Source organism: Thalassophryne amazonica, chromosome 10, assembly GCF_902500255.1.
Source record: "Thalassophryne amazonica chromosome 10, fThaAma1.1, whole genome shotgun sequence".
NCBI classification, from domain to species: domain Eukaryota; kingdom Metazoa; phylum Chordata; class Actinopteri; order Batrachoidiformes; family Batrachoididae; genus Thalassophryne; species Thalassophryne amazonica.
In genome coordinates, this window is record NC_047112.1 from 40,052,433 (window position 1) to 40,076,885 (window position 24,453).

The window sequence follows — 24,453 nt, forward strand, 5'->3', positions numbered from 1 at the left end:
CATACCTCGAAAGGGGAGAGGCCGGTGGCTGACGACACCTGGCTGTTATGGGCATACTCGATCCAGGCCAGATGGGTACTCCAGGCCGCCGGGTGCGCGGCTGTCACGCAACGGAGGGCCTGCTCCATCTCCTGATTGGCCCGTTCTGCTTGCCCGTTGGTCTGGGGATGGTACCCGGATGAGAGACTCACCGTGGCCCCCAGTTCCCGGCAGAAGCTCCTCCAGACGTGCGAGGAGAACTGGGGACCGCAATCTGAGACAATGTCTGTTGGGATCCCATGCAGCCGGACGACGTGGTGAACCAGGAGGTCCGCTGTCTCCTGGGCCGTCGGGAGCTTCGGGAGGGCCACGAAGTGGGCCGCCTTGGAGAATCGGTCCACTATCGTGAAGATGGTGGTGTTGCCCTGGAACGGCGGGAGACCCGTGACAAAATCCAGGCCGATGTGGGACCAGGGGCGATGGGGCACGGCAGCGGCTGGAGCAGACCCGAAGCCCTACGATGGTCAGCCTTGCCCCTGGCGCAGGTGGTGCAGGCCTGGATATAATCCCGGACGTCGGCCTCTAGGGACGCCCACCAGAAGCGCTGCCGGACAACTGCCACGGTTCTTTGCACCCCTGGATGACAGGAGAGCTTAGAGCCGTGACAGAAGTCCAGGACTGCAGCCCTAGCTTCTGGTGGGACGTAAAGTCTGTTCTTCGGCCCGGTTCCGGGGTCCGGGCTTCGTGCCAGGGCCTCCCGGACGGTTCTCTCTACGTCCCAGGTGAGGGTGGCCACGATAGTGGACTCCGGGATGATGGGTTCCGGTGGATCCGACAACTCCGTTTTGACTTCATCTTCATGTACCCGGGACAAGGCATCCGATCTCTGGTTCTTGGTCCTGGGACGGTAGGTGATCCGGAAGTCAAAACGCCCGAAGAACAGTGACCAGCGGGCTTGCCTGGGATTCAGCCGCTTGGCGGTCCTGATATACTCCAGGTTCCGGTGGTCAGTGAAAACCGTGAATGGCACAGACGTTCCCTCCAACAGATGTCTCCACTCTTCAAGAGCCTCTTTCACCGCAAGGAGTTCTCGATTGCCGACGTCATAGTTCCGTTCGGCCGGGGTCAACCTGCGGGAAAAATAGGCACACGGGTGAAGGCCTTATCGGTCTTCCCGCCTCTGGGACAGCACGGCTCTTATCCCTGAGTCCGAGGCGTCCACTTCAACCACTAACTGGCGACTAGGATCGGGCTGCACCAGAATGGGTGCAGACGAGAAGCGCCGTTTTCAACTCCTTGAACGCTGGCATCGCAACGATCCGACAGGTGAAGGGAACTTTGGTGAGGTCAGGGCTGTCAGGGGGCTAACTACCTGACTGTAGCCCTTAATGAACCTCCTGTAGAAATTAGCAAAGCGAGGAACTGTTGCAGCTTCCTACGGCTAGTGGGTTGGGGCCAGTCTCTCACCGCCGCAACCTTGGCCGGATCAGGAGCGACGGAGTTGGGGGAGATGATAAACCCCAGGAAGGACAAAGAGGTGCGGTGGAACTCACACTTCTCGCCCTTCACAAACAGCCGGTTCTCCAACAACCGCTGCAGGACTGACTACATGCCGGACATGAGTCTTAGGATCCGGAGAAAAGATGAGTATATCGTCTAGATATACGAAGACGAATCGGTGCAGGAAATCCCGCAAGACATCATTAACTAATGCTTGGAACATCGCGGGGGCGTTGGTGAGGCCGAACGGCATGACCAGGTACTCAAAGTGACCTAATGGGGTGTTGAATGCCGTCTTCCATTCGTCTCCCTTCCGGATCCGAACCAGGTGATACGCATTTCTAAGATCCAGTTTAGTAAAGATTTTGGCTCCATGCAGGGGGGTGAACACGGAATCTAATAATGGCAACGGGTATCGGTTGCGGAACCGTAATCTCATTCAGCCCCCTGTAATCAATACATGGACGAAGTCCGCCATCTTTCTTGCCCACAAAAAAGAAACCTGCCCCCAATCGGGGAGGTGGAGTTCCGGATCAGCCCGGCAGCTAATGAGTCCCGGATGTAGGTCTCCATTGATTCGCGCTCAGGTCGTGAGAGGTTGTACAGCCTGCTGGACGGGAACTCAGAGCCTGGAACCAAATCAATGGCACAATCGTAAGGACGGTGCGGGGAAGGGTGAGTGCCAGATCCTTGCTGAAGACGTCAGCAAGATCGTGGTACTCAACCGGCACTGCCGTCAGATTGGGCGGGACTTTGACCTCCTCCTTAGCCTGGGAACCGGGAGGAACCGAGGATCCTAAACACACCTGATGGCAGGTTTCGCTCCACTGAACCACCATCCCAGACGGCCAATCGATCCGGGGATTGTGCTTTAACATCCATGGGATGCCCAAAATCACGCGGGAGGTGGCAGGAGTTACAAAAAACTCAATCTCCTCCCGGTGGTTTCCAGACACCACCAGAGTTACTGGTGGTGTCTTGTGTGTGAGTAAAGGGAGGAGGGTGCCATCTAGTGCCCGCACCTGCAATGGTGTAGGAAGCGCCACCAGAGGGAGCCCTACCTCCTTTGCCCATCTGTTGTCTAGCAGATTCCCTTCTGACCCCGTGTCCACCAGTGCTCGGGCTTGAAGGGTTAAATCCTCCCGCTCAGGATTGTGACTGGGAGTCGTGTGGCAATTTGTGTGTGTCTCACTTGAATGTCTTGACCCCCCCTTAGCCCAGTCTCTAAGGGCGAGTGTTGACGTTTTGGCCGTTTGGGGCAGTCTCTCTGTGTGTGCTCTGTTGAGCTGCAGAGAAAACACTCTCCATGGATCAGCCTCCCCATTTTGGCCCTGTGCGTCTCCCTAACAACGTCAACAGGGGAGCTGTTTGCCCCACAAAGTGTGCGGCTGTGGAGCGTGGGGAGGGCGCCCCTTTTCGAACCCGGAAGGGAGAGGGGCGGCGCGTATCTGGTCACGTCCTTCGCCTCGCTCCCGACGGCGTTCCTCTAACCGATTGTTCTAATCGTTATAACGAGATCAATAAGCCCGTCTAAATCCCGCGGTTCGTCCTTAGCCACCAGGAGCTCCTTCAGGACCAACAACAGTCCGTTTACGAAGGCGGCGCGGAGGGCAGTGTTATTCCAGCCGGACCTCGCAGCCGTGATGCTGAAGTCGACTGCATAAGCAGCTGCGCTCCGGTGCCCCTGTCTCATTGACAGCAGCACGGCTGAAGCGGTCTCTCCTCTATTTGGGTGATCGAACACTGTTCTGAAACTCCCTCACAAACCCATCATATGTCAGAAGGAGCCGTGAATTTTGCTCCCAAAGCGCTGTAGCCCAAGCGCGTGCCTTGCCGCGAAGCAGATTAATTACATAAGCTATCTTGCTAGAATCAGTCGCGTACATGACAGGACGTTGTGCGAAGACGAGCGAACACTGCATAAGGAAGTCCGCGCACGTCTCCACACAACCTCCGTACGGCTCTGGAGGGCTTATGTATGCTTCCGGGGAAGGTGGGAGGGGTCGTTGAACGACCAGTGGAACGTCACTGTTACACACAGGGTCGACAGGAGGGAGAGCCGCAGCAGCGCCTCCACCTGCGCGGCGAGAGCCTCCACCCTGCGGTTAAGGAGGACGTTCTGCTCGGTCATTAAATCCAACCGAGCCGTGAAAACGGTGAGGATCCGCTGCAACTCACCGATCATTCCTCCTGCGGGCGCCTGTGCGCCCTGTTCTTCCATTGGCCGTTCAACAGCCGGTTGACGCCCCTCGGGATCCATGACGTTGGCCGAGATATCCTGTTGGGAAAGTGTAAGTACACGGACCCACAACAGGGGGCGCAAATGAACGGACAATGGAATAGGTCAAATAACAACACTTTACTGTTGCAAACGTGCACAACAAACACAACAGATTACACAATAGATCAAAGGTCAAATTACAAGGTGTCGTGTGGGCAGGCTCGAAGATAGGAGACGCCTGTCCAAAGCAGAACCGGAACCACACGATTTCCTCCCCCACCAGACCCCGGGAATACTGGAGCCGCCAAGTCCCGAACTCCCAGGTGGCCACTGCCTCCGCGTGTCGGACCTGGTACTGCTGGCGAGGAACAAAAACACAATTAAACGTGGGTGCGTCTGCACCCAGCAATCTGCACGGCAGGGAAGCTACCTCCACCTCTCGTTGGAGAAAAAGTCTGTTATCACTCACAAAATCACAAAAAAGGCTTTCTATCAAGCAGTCAGGCTGAGGATATTACCTTTCAGGTAGAACGATATCTCGGCAAAGAGGTGGAGATGACGTCTTGCTGATATACCGATACAGATCAGATGAGTGGTGACAGCTGTCACAGGTGATGAGTGTCAGCTGTCACCCCGGCTGCTCCTGTGAGGCGGCAGCGCCCTCTGGTGCCTGGAGCCCGCACTCCAGGCAGGGTGCCCTCTGGTGGTGGTGAGCCAGCAGTACCTCCTCTTCAGCGGCCCACACAACAATACACCCTTTTCGCAGACGGGTAATATTTTTCATACACCCGAGTAATCAGCCAATTTGGACAGCGGAGCGGTGCCACGACAAAGAGGCGCGGTCAGAGGAACTGTGAGATATTGGTGAGTCACTATTAATAATTTCTTACATATCCAACCTCGTAGGTTGATCGTTAAAATTAAATTAGTTACTTCTAAAAGCCATCATAATTATTTATAGGAAAACGTTCTATTTTTTTCTACTAAGGTTTGAACTTTGAGTGTTTACACAGGAGAGAAAAGCGAGAAAATGTTAATCCCTGTCTGAGAAAGTGTATAAAGTGTGTAGTGAGGGGTTTTACAGCCTTAAAACATCTAGAATAATTGTAAAAAATAACGCTGACTACTTCGTGGATTTCGCCTATCGTGGGTTATTTTTAGTTTAGAACGTAACTCCCACGATAAACGAGGAACCACTGTACGAGGTCTGTTAGAAAAGTATCCAACCTTATTATTTTTTTCAAAAACCATATGGATTTGAATCACGTGTGATTGCGTTAGCCAAGCTTGAACCCTCGTGCGCATGCGTGAGTTTTTCATGCCTGTCAGTTGCTTCATTCGCCTGTGAGCAGGCTTTGAGTGAGGTGTGGTCCACCCCTCTCGTCTATTTTTTATTGCAAATAAATGTCTGAACGATTTGGATCTTTGCTGCATTAATTTTTTTCCAGAAACTGTAAGAGACCTCCAGGTGGACACCGTTCGAAAAATTAATATGGCTTTCAGGGACAATTTTATGGGGATTAAACAGATTAAGGAGTGTTACTGCCCCTTTAAAGATGGCCCACAACTGCTGAGAGTGCAGCTGGACATGCCAGAATATGTCCTGTGAGGCTTCATCACGGTGTTTCTTTTCGCCATGCAGCTCCGCCATGACGCGCGGAATTCCTCCGCCTTTGTTCCTCTTTCCATGACAAAAACTCCTGTAACAGTGAAATGTGCCGGTCATTTCTAAAATGGATGCTGTCTTGATCCGGTATGTCCTCTGACTAGCACAGGAATTGTGAAAAGATGTGGACATCAGCACTTTTTCGGCACATTAAGACAGACGTGCGGAGGAGTTCGGCGCGTCGTGGTGCAGCCGCTCGGCGCAAAGAAACGCCGTGATGAAGCCTCACAGGACATGTTGGGGCTTGTCCAGCTCAAGCTCAATTTCTCGGATATTCACACGACAGAAAAGCAACTGGAATCCGTCTGAAAACCACCTGAAAGCCGTCCTGAGAGACCAACACCGAGGTGGTTTTGTGCCGCGTCAAGAGCGGCACGGTGGCGTGTCCCTCGGCTTCTTTTTCCATGAAAAAAAAACTCCTGTAATGGTGGAATGTGCCGGAAAAAGTGCTGATGTCCACATCTTCTGCCTTTTTGTGAAAGTCAGACGAGGTCCCGGATCAACAAAGCCGAACTCCTCCGCACGTCTGTCTTAATGTGCCGAAAAAGTGCTGATGTCCACGTCTTTTCACAATTCCTGTGCTAGTCAGAGGACATACCGGATCAAGACAGCGTCCAGTTTAGAAATGAATGGCACATTTCACTGTTACAGGAGCTTTTGTCATGGAAAGAGGAACAAAGGCGGAGCTGCATGGCGAAAAGAAACGCAGTGATGAAGCCTCACAGGACATGTTCTGGCATGTCCAGCTCATGCACAATCACAATCGGATGTTCACACGACTGGAAAGCATTCGGAATCCGTCTGAAATCCACCTTTAAGCCGTCCTGTGAGACCAACACCGAGGTGGTTTTGTCCCGCGTAATGAACGGCTCCGTCGCGCGTCCCTCGGCTTCTTTTTCCATGAAAAAAAAAACTCCTGTAACGGTGGAATGTGCCGGAAAAAGTGCTGATGTCCACATCTTCTGCCTTTTTGTGAAAGTCAGACGAAAATGATCTGGTTGTTTGTGCGGGGTGTCAGCAGTTGTGGGCCGTCCTTAAAGGGGCAGTAACACCCCGTAATCTGTTTAATCCCCATAAAATCGTCCCTGAAAGCCATATTAATTTTTCGAACTGTGTCCACCTGGAGGTCTCTTACAGTTTCTGGAAAAAAATTGATGCAGCAAAGATCCAAATTATTCAGACATTTATTCGCAATAAAAAATAGACGAGAGGGGTGGACCACACCTCACTCAAAGCCTGCTCACAGGTGAATGAAGCAACCGACAGGCATGAAAAAACTCACGCATGCGCACGAGGGTTCAAGCTTGGCTGACGCAATCACACATGATTCAAATCCATATGGTTTTTGAAAAAATAATAAGATCGGATACTTTTCTAACAGACCTTGTATATGATAAAATCGTTATCAAGTTGTTCACTAATGAATGTGGCTTTTTACACCCTTCAGAAAACCATACAACATTTATCATTTATAGGTATATGATAAAATCGTTATCAAGTTGTTCACCAATGAATGTGGCTTTTTACACCCTTCAGAAAACCATACAACATTTATCATTTATAGGTATATGATAAAATCATTATCAAGTTGTTTTACCAATGAATATAACTTTATACATCCTGAAGAAAACCATAGCAGGGGTGGTGGCCAAGTGGTTAATGCGCTTGGTTTCAGTTCGGAAGGTTCTGGGTTCAAATCCCACCCCTGCCACATTTCTCCATGTAATGTGGAGTTGCGTCAGGAAGGGCATCCGGCGTAAAACCTGTGCCAAATCAACATGCAGATCCACCTTGGATTTGCTGTGGCGACCCTGAGTGCAAACAAGGGAGCAGCTGAAGGGACTTTACTTTTACTTTACATCCTGAAGAAAACCATACACTCTGAGGCCGAACAACTTGATGACTGATAATATGTCATGAGCCTCTTTGGTATGGCAGCCAAAGTGGACATGATAGTTGTTTGCTGTTAAGCAAGCCAGCCTGCATCCAGTTTTTCATTCATTCCACCAGTACCTTGGGATTAGTAGCACATCTTCAAAAGAAACTTGAAAGACCTGTGTGCTTTTTTTTTATTTAGCATGCTAAAAGATGCCAACATCTGCCAAAATAGTATCACTGCCAAATATGCAGTCCAGCAAAAAAACAAAACAAAACAAAACACAATTTATGTGTTAAAAAATGTGTAACCTCAACTCACTGAAACTGAGTGGACATTGAATTTCCAGATGAAGTGTACACACCAGCACTGATATAAATTAATTATGTCAACAGCAAGTTGTAAGTAATCATAAAGTGAAAGAATGTGGGTTAATAAATACACAATTCGCTGTGCTAATCAGGTTAATAAAACGTGGCTTGAGTTCATTTCATCTACAGGTGCCTCACTGATACCCATGTTTTTCATTTTCAGCAATTTGTAGAAAATACATTTCTGTCATATGAACACTTACAAGACAAGCTTGATTGTCAAAAATGTTTTAACATGACTAATATATACACTCACTTTATTAGGTACACCTGTTCAACACAAATTGCTAATCAGCCAGTCACATAACTCAATGCATTTAGGCATCTAGAGGTGGTGAAGATGACTTGCTGAATTTCAAACCAAACCTCAGAATGGGGAAGAAAGGGGATTTTAAGTGACTTTGAATACGGCATGGTTGTTTGTGCCAGACAGGCTGGTCTGAGTATTTCAGAAACTGCTGATCGACTGGGATCTTCACACACAACCATGTCTGGGGTTTACAGAGAATTGTCCAGAAAAGAGAAGATATCCAGTGAGCGACAGTTGTGCGGACAAAAATGCCTTGTTGATGTCAGAGGTCAGAGGAGTATGGGCAGACTGGTTGAACAGGCGACTTGAATGGGACAAACTGAGCGATGCTGTCATGTCAGTATGGACTAGGGTGACTATATTTTGATCACCGAAAACCAGGACACTCGGACAGTGAGATACTCAAATGATACTTGAAGTTTACTCAAAGATTCTCAAAGATGACAACCAATGAAAACCAGGACATTTTCATCACTTAAAAAAACAACCAGGACAGGACATGAAGGTTGAGGATACATCTTGCAGATGCGCTAGGACACATCATCAGTGATGTAACCTGGGGTCACTGGGTGTTTCGGGTCTTACAACATCAGACACCCTTGGCCAGGCGACCCGACCGGGATTGATCAGACTCTGGCCCCAGGTCTGGTCCCAGCAAGGACACAAAGTGTGTCCAATCACACACACACACACACACACACACATATATATATATATATATATATATATATATATATATATATATATATATATATATATATATATACGAGGTCTGTTAGAAAAGTATTGGATCTTTTTATTTTTTGCAAAAACCTGATGGATTTGAATCACGTGTGCTTGCATGAGCAAACCTTGAACCTTCGTGCGCATGCGTGAACTTTTTCACGCCTGTCGATTGCGTCATTTTCTGGTAAGCAGCCTTTGTGTGAGGACACGTGTTGTGCGCTCGGCGGATTTTCATTACAAGGAAAAAGACGGAACAACTGGAGCAGCGCTGCATCAAATTTTGCCAGAAACTGGGCGACAGCCAGGTGGAAACCATTCGGATGATTCAGACGGCTTTCGGTGACGATCCTATGGGCATCACACAGATTAAGGAGCGGTACAAGCAGTTTAAAGACATCTGCACAACGGTGGAGAGTGAGCCACGCTCTGGTCGGCCATCAACTTGCTGAAATGACCAGATCATTTCCAAAGTGAACTCTGTGGTTATGCGGGACCGTCGTGTGACTATCCGAGAAATTGCGGAAGAGGTGGACATCAGCACTTTTTCGGCACATTCCACTGTGACAGAAGATTTGGCCGTGAAAAGAGTGGCGGCGAAATTCATTCTGCTGCTGACGGCGGAGCAAAAGCGCCTCCGTGTTGAAGTCTCACAGGACATGATGTGACATGCCCACCTCTTCCACAATTTCTCGGATAGTCACACGACTGAAAAGTCACAGAAAGCCGTCTGCAATGAAAATCCGCCGAGCTCACTACACGTCCTCACACAAAGGCTGCTTACCAGAAAATGACGCAATCGACAGGCATGAAAAAGTTCACACATGCGCACGAAGGTTCAAGGTTTGCTCATGCAAACACACGTGTTTCAAATCCATCAGGTTTTTGCAAAAAATAAAAAGGTCCGATACTTTTCTAACAGACCTCATACATATATATATATATATATATATATATATGCCCATTCACTCCCCTCGGGACACAAACTCATGCTCTTCAGCATGGGAGTCGGACATCCCTTAGTTATGCTGCTATAGACGTAGACTGCTGGGGGGTTCCCATGATGCACTGTTTCTTTCTCTTTTTGCCCTGTATGCACCACTCTGCATTTAATCATTAGTGATCGATCTCTGCTCCCCTCCACAGCATGTCTTTTTCCCGGTTCTCTCCCTCAGCCCCAACCAGTCCCAGCAGAAGACTGCCCCTCCCTGAGCCTGGTTCTGCTGGAGGTTTCTTCCTGTTAAAAGGGAGTTTTTCCTTCCCACTGTAGCCAAGTGCTTGCTCACAGGGGGGTCGTTTTGACCGTTGGGGTTTTACATAATTATTGTATGGCCTTGCCTTACAATATAAAGCGCCTTGGGGCAACTGTTTGTTGTGATTTGGCGCTATATAAAAAAAAATTGATTGAATTGATTGATTGACTCTCTAACCAGAAGTCTAAAACCCAGGACTCTGGCCTTATGACCAGAGAATTCCTTTGAGCTGTTGGGAGTGAGGTTTACTAACTACATCTACACAGCGACACCTGCTGGCCTCCGTTACAGTCACCCCACTAAACTTACTCCCATCCAGGTCATGGCATCATATTGTAGCGGCTGCACTCTGCATTGTTGTTATGACTCCGCCTATTCGCTCCCCTTGGGAACCCTCGTGTGCATGCGTGAGTTTTTTCATGTGTGTCGGTGACGTCATTTCCCTGTGGGCAGGCCTTGAGTGAGATGTGGTCCCGCCCTCTCAGCTGAATTCCTTTGTTTCACACGCTGCTCGAGACGGCGCGCGTTGCTTTATCAAAATTTTTTCTGGACCTGTGAGGAATATCTGAGTGGACACTATTCAAGAAATTCAGCTGGTTTTCGGTGAAAAGTTTAACGGCTGATGAGAGATTATGGGGTGTTTCTGTCGGTGTAAGGACTTCCCATGGAGTGGGACGTCGCACAGCGCTTCCAGGTGCCATCGTCGGCCTGTTTCGAACTGAAAACATCCTAATTTAAGGCTTAATTCACCCAGGACGTCGTGAGAGAACAGAGAAGATTCAGAAGAGGCCGGCATGAGGACTTTATGCGGACATTCCACTGTTTAAGGACATTTTTTAATGAAAGACGTGCGTGCAAATTCGCCGAGTCGTTTCTGTGACGACTTGGCAAATCTGTGTGCGCTGCGACAGGAAAAACACCTCTGTGTTGAAACCATTTGTAAAATTCAGGCGGCTTTTGATGGCTTTCAACAAGTGAGTAACTGAGAAATTGTTTAACAGCTTGGGCATGTTCCAACTTGCCCGTTAAGATTTCCAACGGAGGTGTTTTTCCTGTTGCGACCCCCCGCGGTCGGGTCCAGCCCGACATGCAACTCTGCCTGCACGTTCTTTCATTACAAAATGTCCGTTAACAATGGAATGTCCGAATAAACTCCTCATGCCGACTTCTTCTGAAAGTTCTCTGTTCTCTGACGACTTACTGGGTCAACAGAGCCTGAAATGTGGAAGTTTTCAACTTGAAACGGCAAGACGCTGCCGCCTCGAAGCGCAGATCGCCGTCAGGCCCCATGGGCCGTCCTTATGGCAACACTACCAGACCAAAATCTCTCATCAGCCGTTAAAATTTTTACCGAAAACCAGCTGAATTTATGTAATGGTGTCCACTCAGTTGTGCCTTACAGTTTTGAAAAAATTTAGATCAAACAAAGCAGCAGTCTCTGAGCCATTCATAAACAATGAAAAAAATCGACAAGAGGGTGGACGACTCCTCACTCAAAGCCTGCCCACAGGCGAATGACGTAGACAGGCGTGAAAAAACTCTTGCATGCCCACGAGGGTTCAAGCATGTCTGATATAATCACACGTGATTCAAATCCATATGGTTTTTGAAAAAACTAATAAGGTCGAATACTTTTCTAATAGACCTCGTGTGTATGTATATATATATATATATATATATATATATATATATATATATATATATATATATATATATATATATATATATATATATATTCCTAGGTGGATATGCATGTTGAATTGGCACAGGTTTTACGCCGGATGCCCTTCCTGACGCAACTCCAAATTACATGGAGAAATGTGGCAGGGGTGGGATCTGACACACATATATACACATATATATGTGTGTGTGTGTGTGTGTGTGTATATATATATATATATATATATATATATATATATATATATATATATATATATATATATATATATATACACACACACACATATATATTCCTGTATAAATTCTAGTTTCTGTGTAACAGTTATAACGGTTACTTTTTCTGAAGATTACTTTTCTGAAGATGTGTCTATAGCAGCGCCACAAGGGGAGATCAGAGGAGGATGCGACGGGCAGGGAGAGAGGGAGGAGGAGGAGGAGGGGAGTGGAGGCGGGGGGGTGACACGGAGCGCATGAAGGAGAGACCAACAGAGGAGGATCGACCCGCAGCCAGTCCACCCGCTCAGAGACACACCGGGAAAAGCAGACTCACTTCAGGGTGACTTACCGTCCGGACCGGACCCGGCAGCGCATGCGACGCACGCGCAGCGCACGCTTTTGTTTTGGCGCGTCCTTGAAGAAATTTAAGTTGAAAGCGCGACAGAAAGAGAGAGAGACCTGACGGCAAACAGATCTCACACTGACGGTAAGTACCGGCGCGATCACAGAAGTGTAATTGGTTCTTTCATTTCCACGTGCGCCGCTGTGCGCGCGACTCCGCGGTTCTTCTGTGACGTGCGAAAAGTGTGTGAAACATCGTCCCGTTTGACAAAGTTTAAATCCAACTTCACAATCTTTATGAGCGCGTGATGACTATATTAAATCGTTTTTATTATGATGACGAAAGTGTTTTGAAAGTGAAATAAATGGCAGCAAATCAGTTTTTATTCGTTTTGTTTTGTTCAACTAATGACGTTTTTGTAATTGATGAATAAGAATGACGTAAATCAATAACGTGCAATCAGGTTGTTTTAATCAGGTCTTGTGTCTTTATTTAGTTCTCAATTGATTTATATTGAACTTTATTGTTGTTTTATTTTAAACAAACAGCACATTTAAGAATAACGTTGTGTAATTTTGTTTAGTTAAATTTGTGTGTACTTTTGCATCATAAGCAGCTTTTGTCAACATTTAATCTACAGATTTTGAGTGATTTTCTTGTACATATAAATAGGAATCTTTACTTATGTGTCATGTTTGCATCATTAATTAAAATGCTTATTTTAGTGTTAAATCCTGACTTGTGTCTGTGTGTTTTATTAGCAGTTTATCCTGCTGTAATTATTTACAGGCCTTATCCGAACAGCTGGTCCTAAAGTTAGTCTGAAACAATTTTAAAATAATAATAAATAAAAAAAAGATGAGAAGTCAATCTTATTATTTTATTCTAACCAAATTATAATCCAGTAATACAGGAAAGAGAACAGCTTTTTGTCTGTGTTTTGAACAGAAAAGTTGTACTTTAAAAGTATTGTGACCTTTAGATACCTTGAGATTTAACATCCCTCGCATTGATTTTCTGTTAAGAACCACAAACTGGGAGGTTTATGGACCTTCACCGCCCCTTCAAGATGGACAGCCCCTCCTATCTGCCAGCTCCGCTCGCCTCTCCTGCCCTGATGGTTCTCGCCTCCACTGCTGAGGCCGGGCGAGATGCCTCCGTCCCCTGCCAGGCGCCCAGGCCCTTCGGTGTCCCTGTCTCTGTGGAGAAGGACCTCCACCTTCCTTTCCCTTCAGCATCCTACACCTTCACCTCCATGTATCAGCGCCAGGGTCCCATGTCAGGAACCTTCTCCTCCCGAGACTTCCCAGCATCCCTGCTCCACCTGCACCCCCAGTTCACCCCACCAAACCTGGACTGCTCCACCCTGGGCATGCTGAACCACAGTGGGGTCGGGGCCTTCCGACCTTTCTCCTCCCCGCAAGAGGAGAGGGAGTCTGGGGCGTACCAGTCCGCTTTCACCCCCGCCAAGAGACTGAAAAGCTGCTTCCCAGAGGTGGAGGGGAAGGAGTTTGGCTTTGGCTCCCGGGATGCTCCCTGAAAGCTGCAGAGGAGTCAGGGAGGAAGCTGTTCTCCGGTCTGCTGTCTGATGGAGAGGCTTCACTAAGTCCAGAGGAGCTCAAAGATCACAGTAAGTACATAAGAAACACACACATATGTAAACGTGCACCATACTGAAAACATCTGGGGTGCAGTCACAGGGTGCAGAGGGCGCAGTCACAGGTTAATTGTCACATCAAAGGCGTTCCTGATGCTGACACAACACATCGGATGATATTTACATATCCGTCACTGCTGCCTCGACTGAAGGTGGCAAATTTAAAGGAGCCTTTCTGAGTAAAACCACAGGAAAGATGACGTGTTACCTTTTGTGCTCCAGTCCTTACGTGGGCAAAATGTTTACACCGACTGACTGAGTGCGACACGACTAAATTGAACGGTGGCACATTTTCAGCTTAGTGATCATTAGCCACATATGACCATTAGGCCTGTTGGAAGTCCGACTTTTCTTGGCGAACACAAACACATCAGAGCGTATGGAGGGTTGACACTGTAGGAGTGAGAGTTGGAACGAATGACACGCTGTCAGAGATAACGAGGTGGCAGAGATAGAGAGGGAGACAGAAAGAGAGAGAGAGAGAGAGCGAAGGAGGAGGGATGGTGGAGGATAGAGAAAAAGAGAGAGGGAGGAAGTGAGAGAGACGCAGCAATGTACCTCAGCCTGAGCTTCCTGGCGACAACCCTCAGCTCAATATGGCCGCCCACACGAGCCGTCTGATTTGTTGACAAATGAGTGGGAGAGGTGTCAGTCAGCGCGCCGGAGAGAGAGAGAGAGAGAGAGAGAGATGCTCCTCATTACTCCTGGGGATAATTGCCCAACAACGTGGGGGCACAACACTCGCCTCAGACGGCGAGAAAGAGCGAGCGCGAGAGGGAACAGAAGTTGGGGAGGCATTGCTAGGCATGATGGGAAATCAAACCCCCTCAGCGGCGGCCGCCAAGGGGAGCGTGTGACAGATGAAAGCAACCAGAGAAAGACAGAGAGAGAGAGAACGACAGCACCCAAAGGCTCTGCAGATCAGAGGGGGACACCGTTGAAAATAATGACAATAAGAAGGTGCTGCTGGTGGTGGTGGTGGGGGGGGGGGTGCAGTGGGGGGGTAGAGGCTGGCGATAGAGAGGTGTGAAGGCGGGATACGCCACTGCACGCTCTCATACACATCACCTAAAGGAAACTTTCATCCCACACATAAAGGGGCGAGAGCAGGGACGAGCCACCTTAAGAAAAGTTTGGATTGTGCAGCGTCTCTGTGCATATACGCGCGCGTCTTTGTCCAAACTTGCTGATTTTATCGGCGCTGGTGGCTGAGTGATGGGCCCAGGGAGGCGGAGTGGCAGCAAGGAATCTCAATATGGAATTTTAATAAGGACGGGAAGGGAAAAGATGCCAGGCGGTGCACTGGTTTGAGAGGTGTGTCTGTCTGACAATCTTTGCTCTGTACGTGCTCTTGCATGTGTGCGCCCCTTACCTCCTGATTTTGGGAATCTCATTTGTGGAATGTTGACACGGACAAAAGATGGGATGGAATAGAACATGGTGAGCGTCTCCAAAAAGATGAGTTCTTTTTTGGGTGGGGTGCAAATGGATTCCTGTGCATTGGAAGCTGCTTTTTCAGCTTTATCCAATTAGATTGGAGCTCATGCAAACTAAGAGCTTTAACGCAATTGAGCTGCTGGCACTTTTGTAAGTCTGACACACACTTGTTCCTCTTGACTGCTTAACAGACAGTCATTTCAGGGGCAAAAATCTTAAGTGGTCAGCTTGAAATCTTTTGGTGATGTGCGTGTGTTACTTGCATACTGCAGCATGAATGTATTACAAATCTGAAATCATAAATTTAAGACCCTCGGAGTTAAAATGAACACTCTACTATTGGTTCCCATATACACATGGGTGAGTGGTAACAAAGACAGTGTCCACTCTGTGTCTACCTGGTAGTCCAGGGGCACTGTTGGTTTCATTATCCCCACCCTTTTCCAAGTTCTTATCAGATCTCCATGGAAACATATGGTGTCCTCTTGTGGTCTGAAGACTTGGCGGAGGAACACGTCCAGTCTGGGAGCATATGCTGCTGTCATCTGTCACTGCACCACACTACAGAATGATTGTGAATTCTGGGTGGGAACTGGCAGACAAATAGTCCATCTCCACTTCCTGAAAGTAGCCATCTACCAGCCAGGTGGAACTTGGGCATCCCCTTGGCAGTTTCTAGCTGATGGGATCCTCAGGACTGAGGCAACGGTATGCAGCCTCATGCTCAGAGAAACACTTCACATGTCCAAAACGCTCTCTCAAAATGCAAGTCATTTTCATGAGGCTCCCAAAGTAACTGTTTCAGCCATTCCACTGGTACCCAAGGATCCTTCAAAGACAGCCAGTACCAAAGACGTCCCGTTGTCAACTTAGGACACTCATTAACAGCTTACTCTCAAAATCGTACACTAAAGCATGAAGCACCAGGACATTAAAGACATGGACCTTTGTTCTGTTGCAAAGGTCACCAAACATCTCTAAGGAATCCATAAGATGTTCCCAGGCATCTCTCAATCTCAAAACAGAGGCACTGTAGAGAACTTCACTGCAGAGATAAGCAAATGTCTAAAATTTCAACACTTTCACCACATACAGATCCACGTGACAGCCGATTTTTGTCTTGATCCAGGACAATCATAAACCTAGACCAGATGTCTCCAACCCTGCTCCTACAGAGCACCTGCCCTGCATGTTTTCTAACTCTCCCTATTCCATTCCCAGGTAATTAACTCCATATGGTGTGCTCAGCCAATCAACAGCTGGAAAACACCAAACAAGCAGGTAGACGTGGAAAACATGCACGGCAGGTGCTCTCCAGAAACAGGGTTGGAGACCCCTGACCTAGACACTCACTTAGGTGCAATAATCAGTACATCCATTGATTTCAGAGAACAGTATTATACTGTCTGCAAAGTTTAGGTCACCAACAAAGGCACCTAAATCATTGCTCTCCACAATCCTTCTCAGAACCCAAACCATGCAAGCAGGGTACAGAATAAGAGGTGGAACACTTTCCTGATGAATGCAAGAATTTACTGGGAAGAACTCTGCCCCCACTCAGCTGAAGAACAATATTTATGTTTTTTTATTGTAATAGTGAGCTAAGCAACACTATCGATTTAAAGCATTAACACTTTTAAAAGTGTTCATTTAACCCTCACCCAGGGATCAAATGGGAATAATTAGTTGTATGTTCATTTAACTATGAGAGTTTTAGGTTTGTGATTCCACATTTGCACTCTTGGAGATGCAGTTTTGGCCCTTGTTCTCCTAATCTCTGCAAGGATCTGTAGGAATTTTGAGTTTCTTCAGCATGACTCTGTCAAAGAACACTGTGTAAATTCACATTTTTGGTGTTCTCTCTGGTGGCCTTCCTTCTCTCTAAACAGCAAGATGTTCCCCTTGTGTGTCATCACCACAAGACATCTCCTTCTGCCCATTTACTGTCTTCCTTCTACTGATGTTCTCTTCAAGCTTTGCTTCTGTTTCATCGGGGAAGGTCTGAGATGCGCGGTGTGATCTGACAGCTGTTCAAACAGCCGCCCTCACTTTCAAAGGGCAGATGTCTTCAGTGGAGCGCATCATGCTTATTTTCCTCAGGGAGATGCTTTCAGCCGTAGGACTGAGCTGGAACTAAAATGACCCATTACCAAAAAGCTGAGGACTGGATTGGCAAAACATGCCACGGCCAGACGCTGCAGGAGTGTGCAGATAGTGTACGTGCGAATCTCTGTCTCACTGTAGTGGCAAAGACGACTGGGGGCTGTGATAACTGGAGCCAGATGTCCAAGAGCCCTCCATAATACTTGTAATATGTCACACTTCAAGATGTCAGAAAATTTTCACCTGCGCTGTGGGCAGAGATCCACGAACAAGTCATTTCATGCTCAAAGATTTCTTTGAGCATGACCCCACCTTTTAATCTTTGATCCAGGTTTCTTTGAACCTAATCATGGGGCAGATCCCTTATTTGCGCTGCATGGTAGCTTAGTGGTTAGCACTGTTGTCTCACAGCAAGAAGGCCATGGCATCGATTCGCATCTGTGGCCTTTCTGTGTGGAATTTGCATGTTCTCCCTTCGTTTGCATGGGTTCTCTCCGGATACTCCGGCTTCCTACCACATCCAAAGACATGCAGGTTAGGTGAATTGGAAACTTTAAAAATTGTACAGGTCTCTTTTGTAAAACAGATCTTGGTCTCAGTGGGACTAACCTTGTGAAATTGATCTTTGATCTTAATTTAATTTAACCTTTATTTACTCTTTATTCTGATCACGCCTTTCGTTTTTGATCTCAATTCTAATAATCAATCAACAATCATAATCTGAATTCAATAATATGATTACAAGATCAAAGCAAGACAGACAGACAGACAGCCTTGCAGTGATCAAAGATCAGTAATCGGAATCATAGCTTAGTGGTCAGGATCAAAGGCCAGCGATTAGATTGGCTATGTTGTAAACAAATGTAAACCAAAAATTTGATTTCTAGCCTCAGTGATTATTGAAATACATCAAGTTATGATTTCATTGAGGTCAAAGGTCAAAACAGGCATTTTTGTTTGTTTCAGTTGGAGCAAAAATAAACTTCGAATCTCTGAGTAGCTTCACCCCAAATCTACCTGAGGTCTGTGTAGTGGGTGAAATTTGTGGTTTTTGGGTGTTGCGACAGTAACGCTTTAGTTTCTGACAAGGTGTCATACGCGTTTGTCAGATGTGTGATTAAAATGATGCAATCATTGTTGGTATGTAGCACGTTATTGTAATGTCGTCATGGTATTGCTGCAGGTAGTAATTGCAGATGGTGCAACACTTTGTGAGCCCTTCTGATGACAAATGCAATGTCGGTTTTGCCAGTGTTTTGTTTTGTTTCTTTGTTTCTTGTCTACTTTTACTACCGTCAGGACCTGACGGCACCGAGAGGCATTGAACATGTGCAGCAGTTAGCAACAACCTTGCAGTTAAGTAGCGAATAGTTTGGGTTTTATCCTGGCGAAGACGCTACACCTGTTAAGACATCGCTGCATTGTAGACGATTGCCTGCAACAAGCAACTTGCGCTGATTTGCGGTTTATATATCCCAAATAACCACAGCGTTTTAGCCACATGCGTGAGAGGGCTGGTAGAGCAGAGAGAAATTTATTTGTTGCCAACAGTAACACCACATGACCAGTGGTTTTGGAGATACGACTGTGGAATTGTGCATGGAATATTGGGCTTTCTTTTTCAGCTGCATTAGTCGGGTTGTTGAATTAGTCCACACCTGACTATGTGTCTCTAAAAATGTTACTGTGACAACTTTTTAATCAAGCAAACTGATATTTTCTATATTGTAGGTAGCATAATATAACCAAACTCATCATTTAGATTTACAACACAGTTGGCTGCTTTTTCTCCTTTGTGCTGTTTTCCTTTTTGTTTTTTAAGGCATTAGAATGGGCTCTGTCCATAGTATTGTTCGTGGTGTGTTTAGGTGCAGCCGTAAAGCCACAAGGTAGTTTGAGTGTTTTTTTTTTCCTGTTTGTTGTTTTTAAATACGGTCTGTCTCAAACTTAGGATGCTGTACTTCATACAGTACATGATTGTGCACACGTCTGTCTGCGTAACATCTTAGCCCTCAGTCTCTCTGAGGAAGCTCTTTAACGCTCTTTGTTGTGCCACAGTAAGCTTATGAATCGCATATGGATTTTTGAATTAGGTGAGGCTGCTCCAAGGCTTCTCTCAGTGAGACAAGAAGTGACAGATGCTTTGGAGAGACCAGTCCGATGATCAGTTGGACAGACCGGACAGATGATAATCTGGAGAGACCGGTCAGATGATCATGATCATCTGGAGATACTGGTCGGATGATCAGCTGGATAGATTGGTCAGATGGTCAGCTGGAGAGACCGGACGGATGATCATTTGGAGAGACCGGTCAGATGATAATGTGGAGAGACCGGTCAGATGATCATCTGGAGATACCGGTTGGATGATCAGCTGGAGAGACCGGACAGATGATCATTTGGAGAGACCGGACGAATGATCATCTGGAGAGACCGGTCAGATGATAATGTGGAGAGACCGGTCAGATGATCATCTGGAGATACCGGTTGGATGATCAGCTGGATAGATTGGTTAGATGATCATCTGGATAGACCGGACGGATGATCATCTGGAGAGACCGGACAAATGATCATCTGGAGTGACCGGTCGGATGATCAGCTGGATAGATTGGTCAGATGATCATCTGGATAGACTGGACGGATGATCATCTGGAGAGACCGGTCAAATGATCAGCTGGAGAGACCGGTCAGATGATCAGTTGGAGACCGGTCAGATGATCAGCAGAGTAAAAACAGAGGTGCTGAGTGTATGAGTGTCACCCATGGCGTGTTATGCGCAGGTTGTTAGAAGACGAGTGCATCACTCTAACAGTATCAATATCACATGGATTCAACTGACATGTTGCAATGGATTATCTCTCCTGTGAAACAATTTAGCGCAGCAGGTGTGTCGCGTATATGTGAGCACATTTGTACAGACAAAAGGCTGTTAAGGAAATCAATTTTATCTTGGCCAACATGATGGTTTGCATTTTACATGTGGTCTTTCAGGAATCAAAGTTTTATTTTGTTTCTAAAATTGAAATGTGCAGATTAGGTGAAGTAGGAGTGAGACACAGATGACATCTGATTCTTACACTGACCTCACGGACTGTGTGCAGGTGGTAACAGGATAACTGGGAGAGTGTGCGCTCGCCATGTTTCCTGTGTCATTGATGTTGTCTCGTATCGAGTGCGGCTTCAGTGTTTACATCGCAAGAGATCAATAGCAACCACTCAATGCTTATGCATATACATAGAGTATCTGCTGTTATTCCCAGGCTGTGTGCCTCTCATGTAAGTCTCAAAAACACACATTCACACACATTCTACTTTATAGTTAAAAAACACACAAACAAACAAAAAAACCCACCTGTATTTGTGTGATCTGTCCTTTTGAAATCAGAAATCTCTCAGTCGGTTCGAGCAAAGAAACAAACAGGCACCAAAAGTGAAAAATACATTAGATACTTCTGCAGAGATAAAACTACAAATAAACAACACGGCACTGTCAATAAAATAAGATTATAATGAAAAATGAGGGAGTGCACACCACTAGAATTATTTTTTTTTAAAGTTTATCTTTTTGGACCGTCTCTGCAAAGTATGTACTTTGTATTTTTTTTAAAACAATTATACAGTGTGTACATTAACAAACATTTTAAGAAAGCCATATTTAAAGTTATAATATTTATTAACTGATCATTAAATCACTTTTGATTGTTATTTGATTTGCTTATAGTGACAATGCATTTTTTCCATTTAAAAATGAACAAATAATTAAACCAGACACAAAATGATGCACACATCAGCCATTTTTGGTATTTTTCCAGTACTGTGAAGTTCATAAACCCATCAACAAATTAATGAAATGACTATTAATTTTTTTTTAATGTCATGGTTTAATAGTAAATGATCATTTCTTTTAAACAGCTGCATTTATCAATTTTGAAAACAATTTAATAAATAAAGAACATTGAAAATAAAATCAGCACACATCAACATGTTCACAATACACCCAGGTATTATTACTTGGAGGAGGTTATGTTATCGCCCCTGTTTGTTTGTCTGTCTGTCTGTCTGTTTTTCTGTTTGTCTGATGGTGAACAGCCTGGAGCCCACAATTTTTCATATATCATGATGAAACTTTTACTGAAGATTCATATCCTGATAGACAAGAAGTGATTCAATTCTTAAGGTCATAGGTCAAAGTCAGAAAAAATCCCTATCTTTTAACATTGAACGAATTTTCAAAAATTCCTAACTGTGTCAAAAAAGATCACATTTCTTTCATATATGAGAGCGTTATGTAGGATGGTATCCTCTATCGACTGAGAAAGTTTGATCCGATTTTGATACAGACTACAGATTTTGTGGCTATTTAAATTTAATATTGAAAACTGTTATGGATTTACCGACACCACCACAATTGGATGGTTTCAAATTTCATGCCTGTTTGTCTTCCAGTCATCAGTCAGAAACCAAGTGCCCAAAAGCAATGACAAATTGTGAATAGCAGAGATAACCATCTGAAAAAGAATTCAGAAACCGAAAAAGTTGAAAAAACAAACCTGACAACACCAAAAAAAAACTTTGATTCAAATGGATGAACTAAATACATACTCCTGACATTTGATCATGTCTGATTTACCGTATGAAAAGCCACTTCTAACAGGACGTTGACCTTGAAATTTTTTTCCAAGGTAAAATATTTGTGGAATTGTAAACTAGTATTGGCAGAGGTTTGCACTCTGTGAGCGAGGTGCTGTAGTTTGTTTGACTGTTTCAATTTATTTTCATTTATATAGCGCCAAATCATAACAAGGCTGCCTCAAGGTGCTTCACACAAATAAGGTCTAACCTTACTAACCCCCACAGCAACAGTGGTAAGGAAAAACTCCCTCTGAGGAAGAAACCTCAAGCAGACCAGACTCAAAGGGGTGACCCTCTGCTTGGGCCATGCTACAGACACAAATTACAAAATAAATCACAAAACAGACATACAGGAAATGCTGCCGGTGCACAGGACGGTTTCTGGAACAGACATCACACCCATCTCTGGATGGAGCCGCACTGTTTGCTCGTTTGTGTCTGAACAGCCTGTAACCCACATTTTTTTTCATATTTTGTTATGAAATTTTTAGAAAGGATTCATATCCTGATAGGCAAGAACTGATTACATTTTCAAGGTCATAGGTTAACAGTCAAAGTCAAGAAAAATCCTGGAATATTGGAAAAATCCCTATAACATTGAACCAATTTTCAAAAATTCATAACTCTGACAAAAAGATCCAATTTCTTTCATATTTGAGAGCTTTATGTAGGATGGTATCCTTTATCGACCGACAAAATTTGATCCGGATCTGATCCAGATTACAGATTTTGTGGTTATTTCAAATTAATATTGGAAAGCCCATTTAATGTATATTTGACATTATATCTTAATCAAACGTATCCCAATCACTGTCATATTTGAAAGTGAGGTGCAGACTGGCACTCACTATCACCTGACAAAGTTTGAGCCAGATGTGATCCGGATTTTGGATTTTGTGGACATTTGAATTTAATATTACAAAGCCCATTTGGTGTACATTTTGCATTATATCTCACTCAAAAGTGCCTCAATCACTCTCATTTTTCTGTTATGGATTTACCTACACCACCAAAATTGGATGGAGGTTCCGATTTTCTGCCTGTTTGTCTATCTTCCAGTAATCATTCGGAAACCAAGTGCCAAAAAGCAACGACAAAATGTGCACAGCAAAGATAACCGATGTTCTGTGAAAATTATCTGAAAAAGAATTCAGAAACTGAAAAAGTAAAAAAAAAAAAAACAACAACAAAAACAAAACCATGACAACACCACAAAAATACTTAGATTTGTGTGCATGGACAAAATACATACTTCTAACATTTGATCACATCTAATTTAGCTCATGAAAAGCCACTTCTAACAGGACTTTGACTTTTCTGAGGTAAAAATTTGTGGAATTGGAAACTAGTGTTGGCGAAGGTTTGAGCTCTAAGAACGCGGTTCTGTCATTATTTTTAAAATACAATCTGAAGAAATAAAAAAAGCCATGGGATTTAAATTACTTGTTACTTGTAATTTATCTGACATAGTTTAACAGGACAGATATGTAACTGCTTCATCTCAGTCTCTGAAGTTCGGCAATGGTTGGTCTAGAATTAGCGCTGTTCAGTCGCTGCAGATAAGTGAGGAGTGGTAGCAACTCGTTCACACTGACACACGGGTCAAACTTGCACCAGCAGCCAATGGGGCAGGGTCAAGAACCGTCGAGGGTATCACCTTCACAGTCAATCAATCAATCAATCAATTTTATTTATATAGCGTCAAATCACAACAAACAGTTGCCCCAAGGCTCTTTATATTGTAAGGCAAAGCCATAGAATAATTACGTAAAAATCCCAACGGTCAAAACGACCCCTGTGAGCAAGCACTTGGCGACAGTGGGAAAGGAAAAACTCCCTTTTAACAGGAAGAAACCTCCAGCAGAACCAGGCTCAGGGAGGGGCAGTCTTCTGCTGGGACTGGTTGGGGCTGAGGGAGAGAACCAGGAAAAAGACATGCGGTGGAGGGGAGCAGAGATCAATCACTAATGATTAAATGCAGAGTGGTGCATACAGAGCAAAAGGAGAAAGAAACACTCAGTGCATCATGGGAACCCCCCAGCAGTCTAAGTCTATAGCAGCATAACTAAGGGATGGTTCAGGGTCACCTGATCCAGCCCTAACTATAAGCTTTAGCAAAAAGGAAAGTTTTAAGCCTAATCTTAAAAGTAGAGAGAGTGTCTGTCTCCCTGATCTGAATTGGGAGCTGGTTCCACAGGAGAGGAGCCTGAAAGCTGAAGGCTCTGCCTCCCATTCTACTCTTACAAACCCTAGGAACTACAAGTAAGCCTGCAGTCTGAGAGCGAAGCGCTCTATTGGGGTGATATGGTACTATGAGGTCCCTAAGATAAGATGGGACCTGATTATTCAAAACCTTATAAGTAAGAAGAAGAATTTTAAATTCTATTCTAGAATTAACAGGAAGCCAATGAAGAGAGGCCAATATGGGTGAGATATGCTCTCTCCTTCTAGTCCCCGTTAGTACTCTAGCTGCAGCATTTTGAATT

The 24,453-nt window shown here is 45.4% G+C and overlaps 1 protein-coding gene across 1 annotated transcript in view; it reads left to right on the forward strand.

Moving 5' to 3' along the window:
* Window positions 1–12,039: 12,039 nt before the first annotated feature.
* The window catches only part of rnf220b (ring finger protein 220b), an 89,053-nt gene continuing 76,639 nt past the window's right edge, over window positions 12,040–24,453 (forward strand). The window contains 3 exon segments of the mRNA XM_034179865.1: window positions 12,040–12,282; window positions 13,164–13,673; window positions 13,676–13,768. Of these exon segments, the coding sequence (XP_034035756.1) occupies window positions 13,184–13,673; window positions 13,676–13,768 (583 nt within the window). The 5' untranslated portion in view covers window positions 12,040–12,282; window positions 13,164–13,183.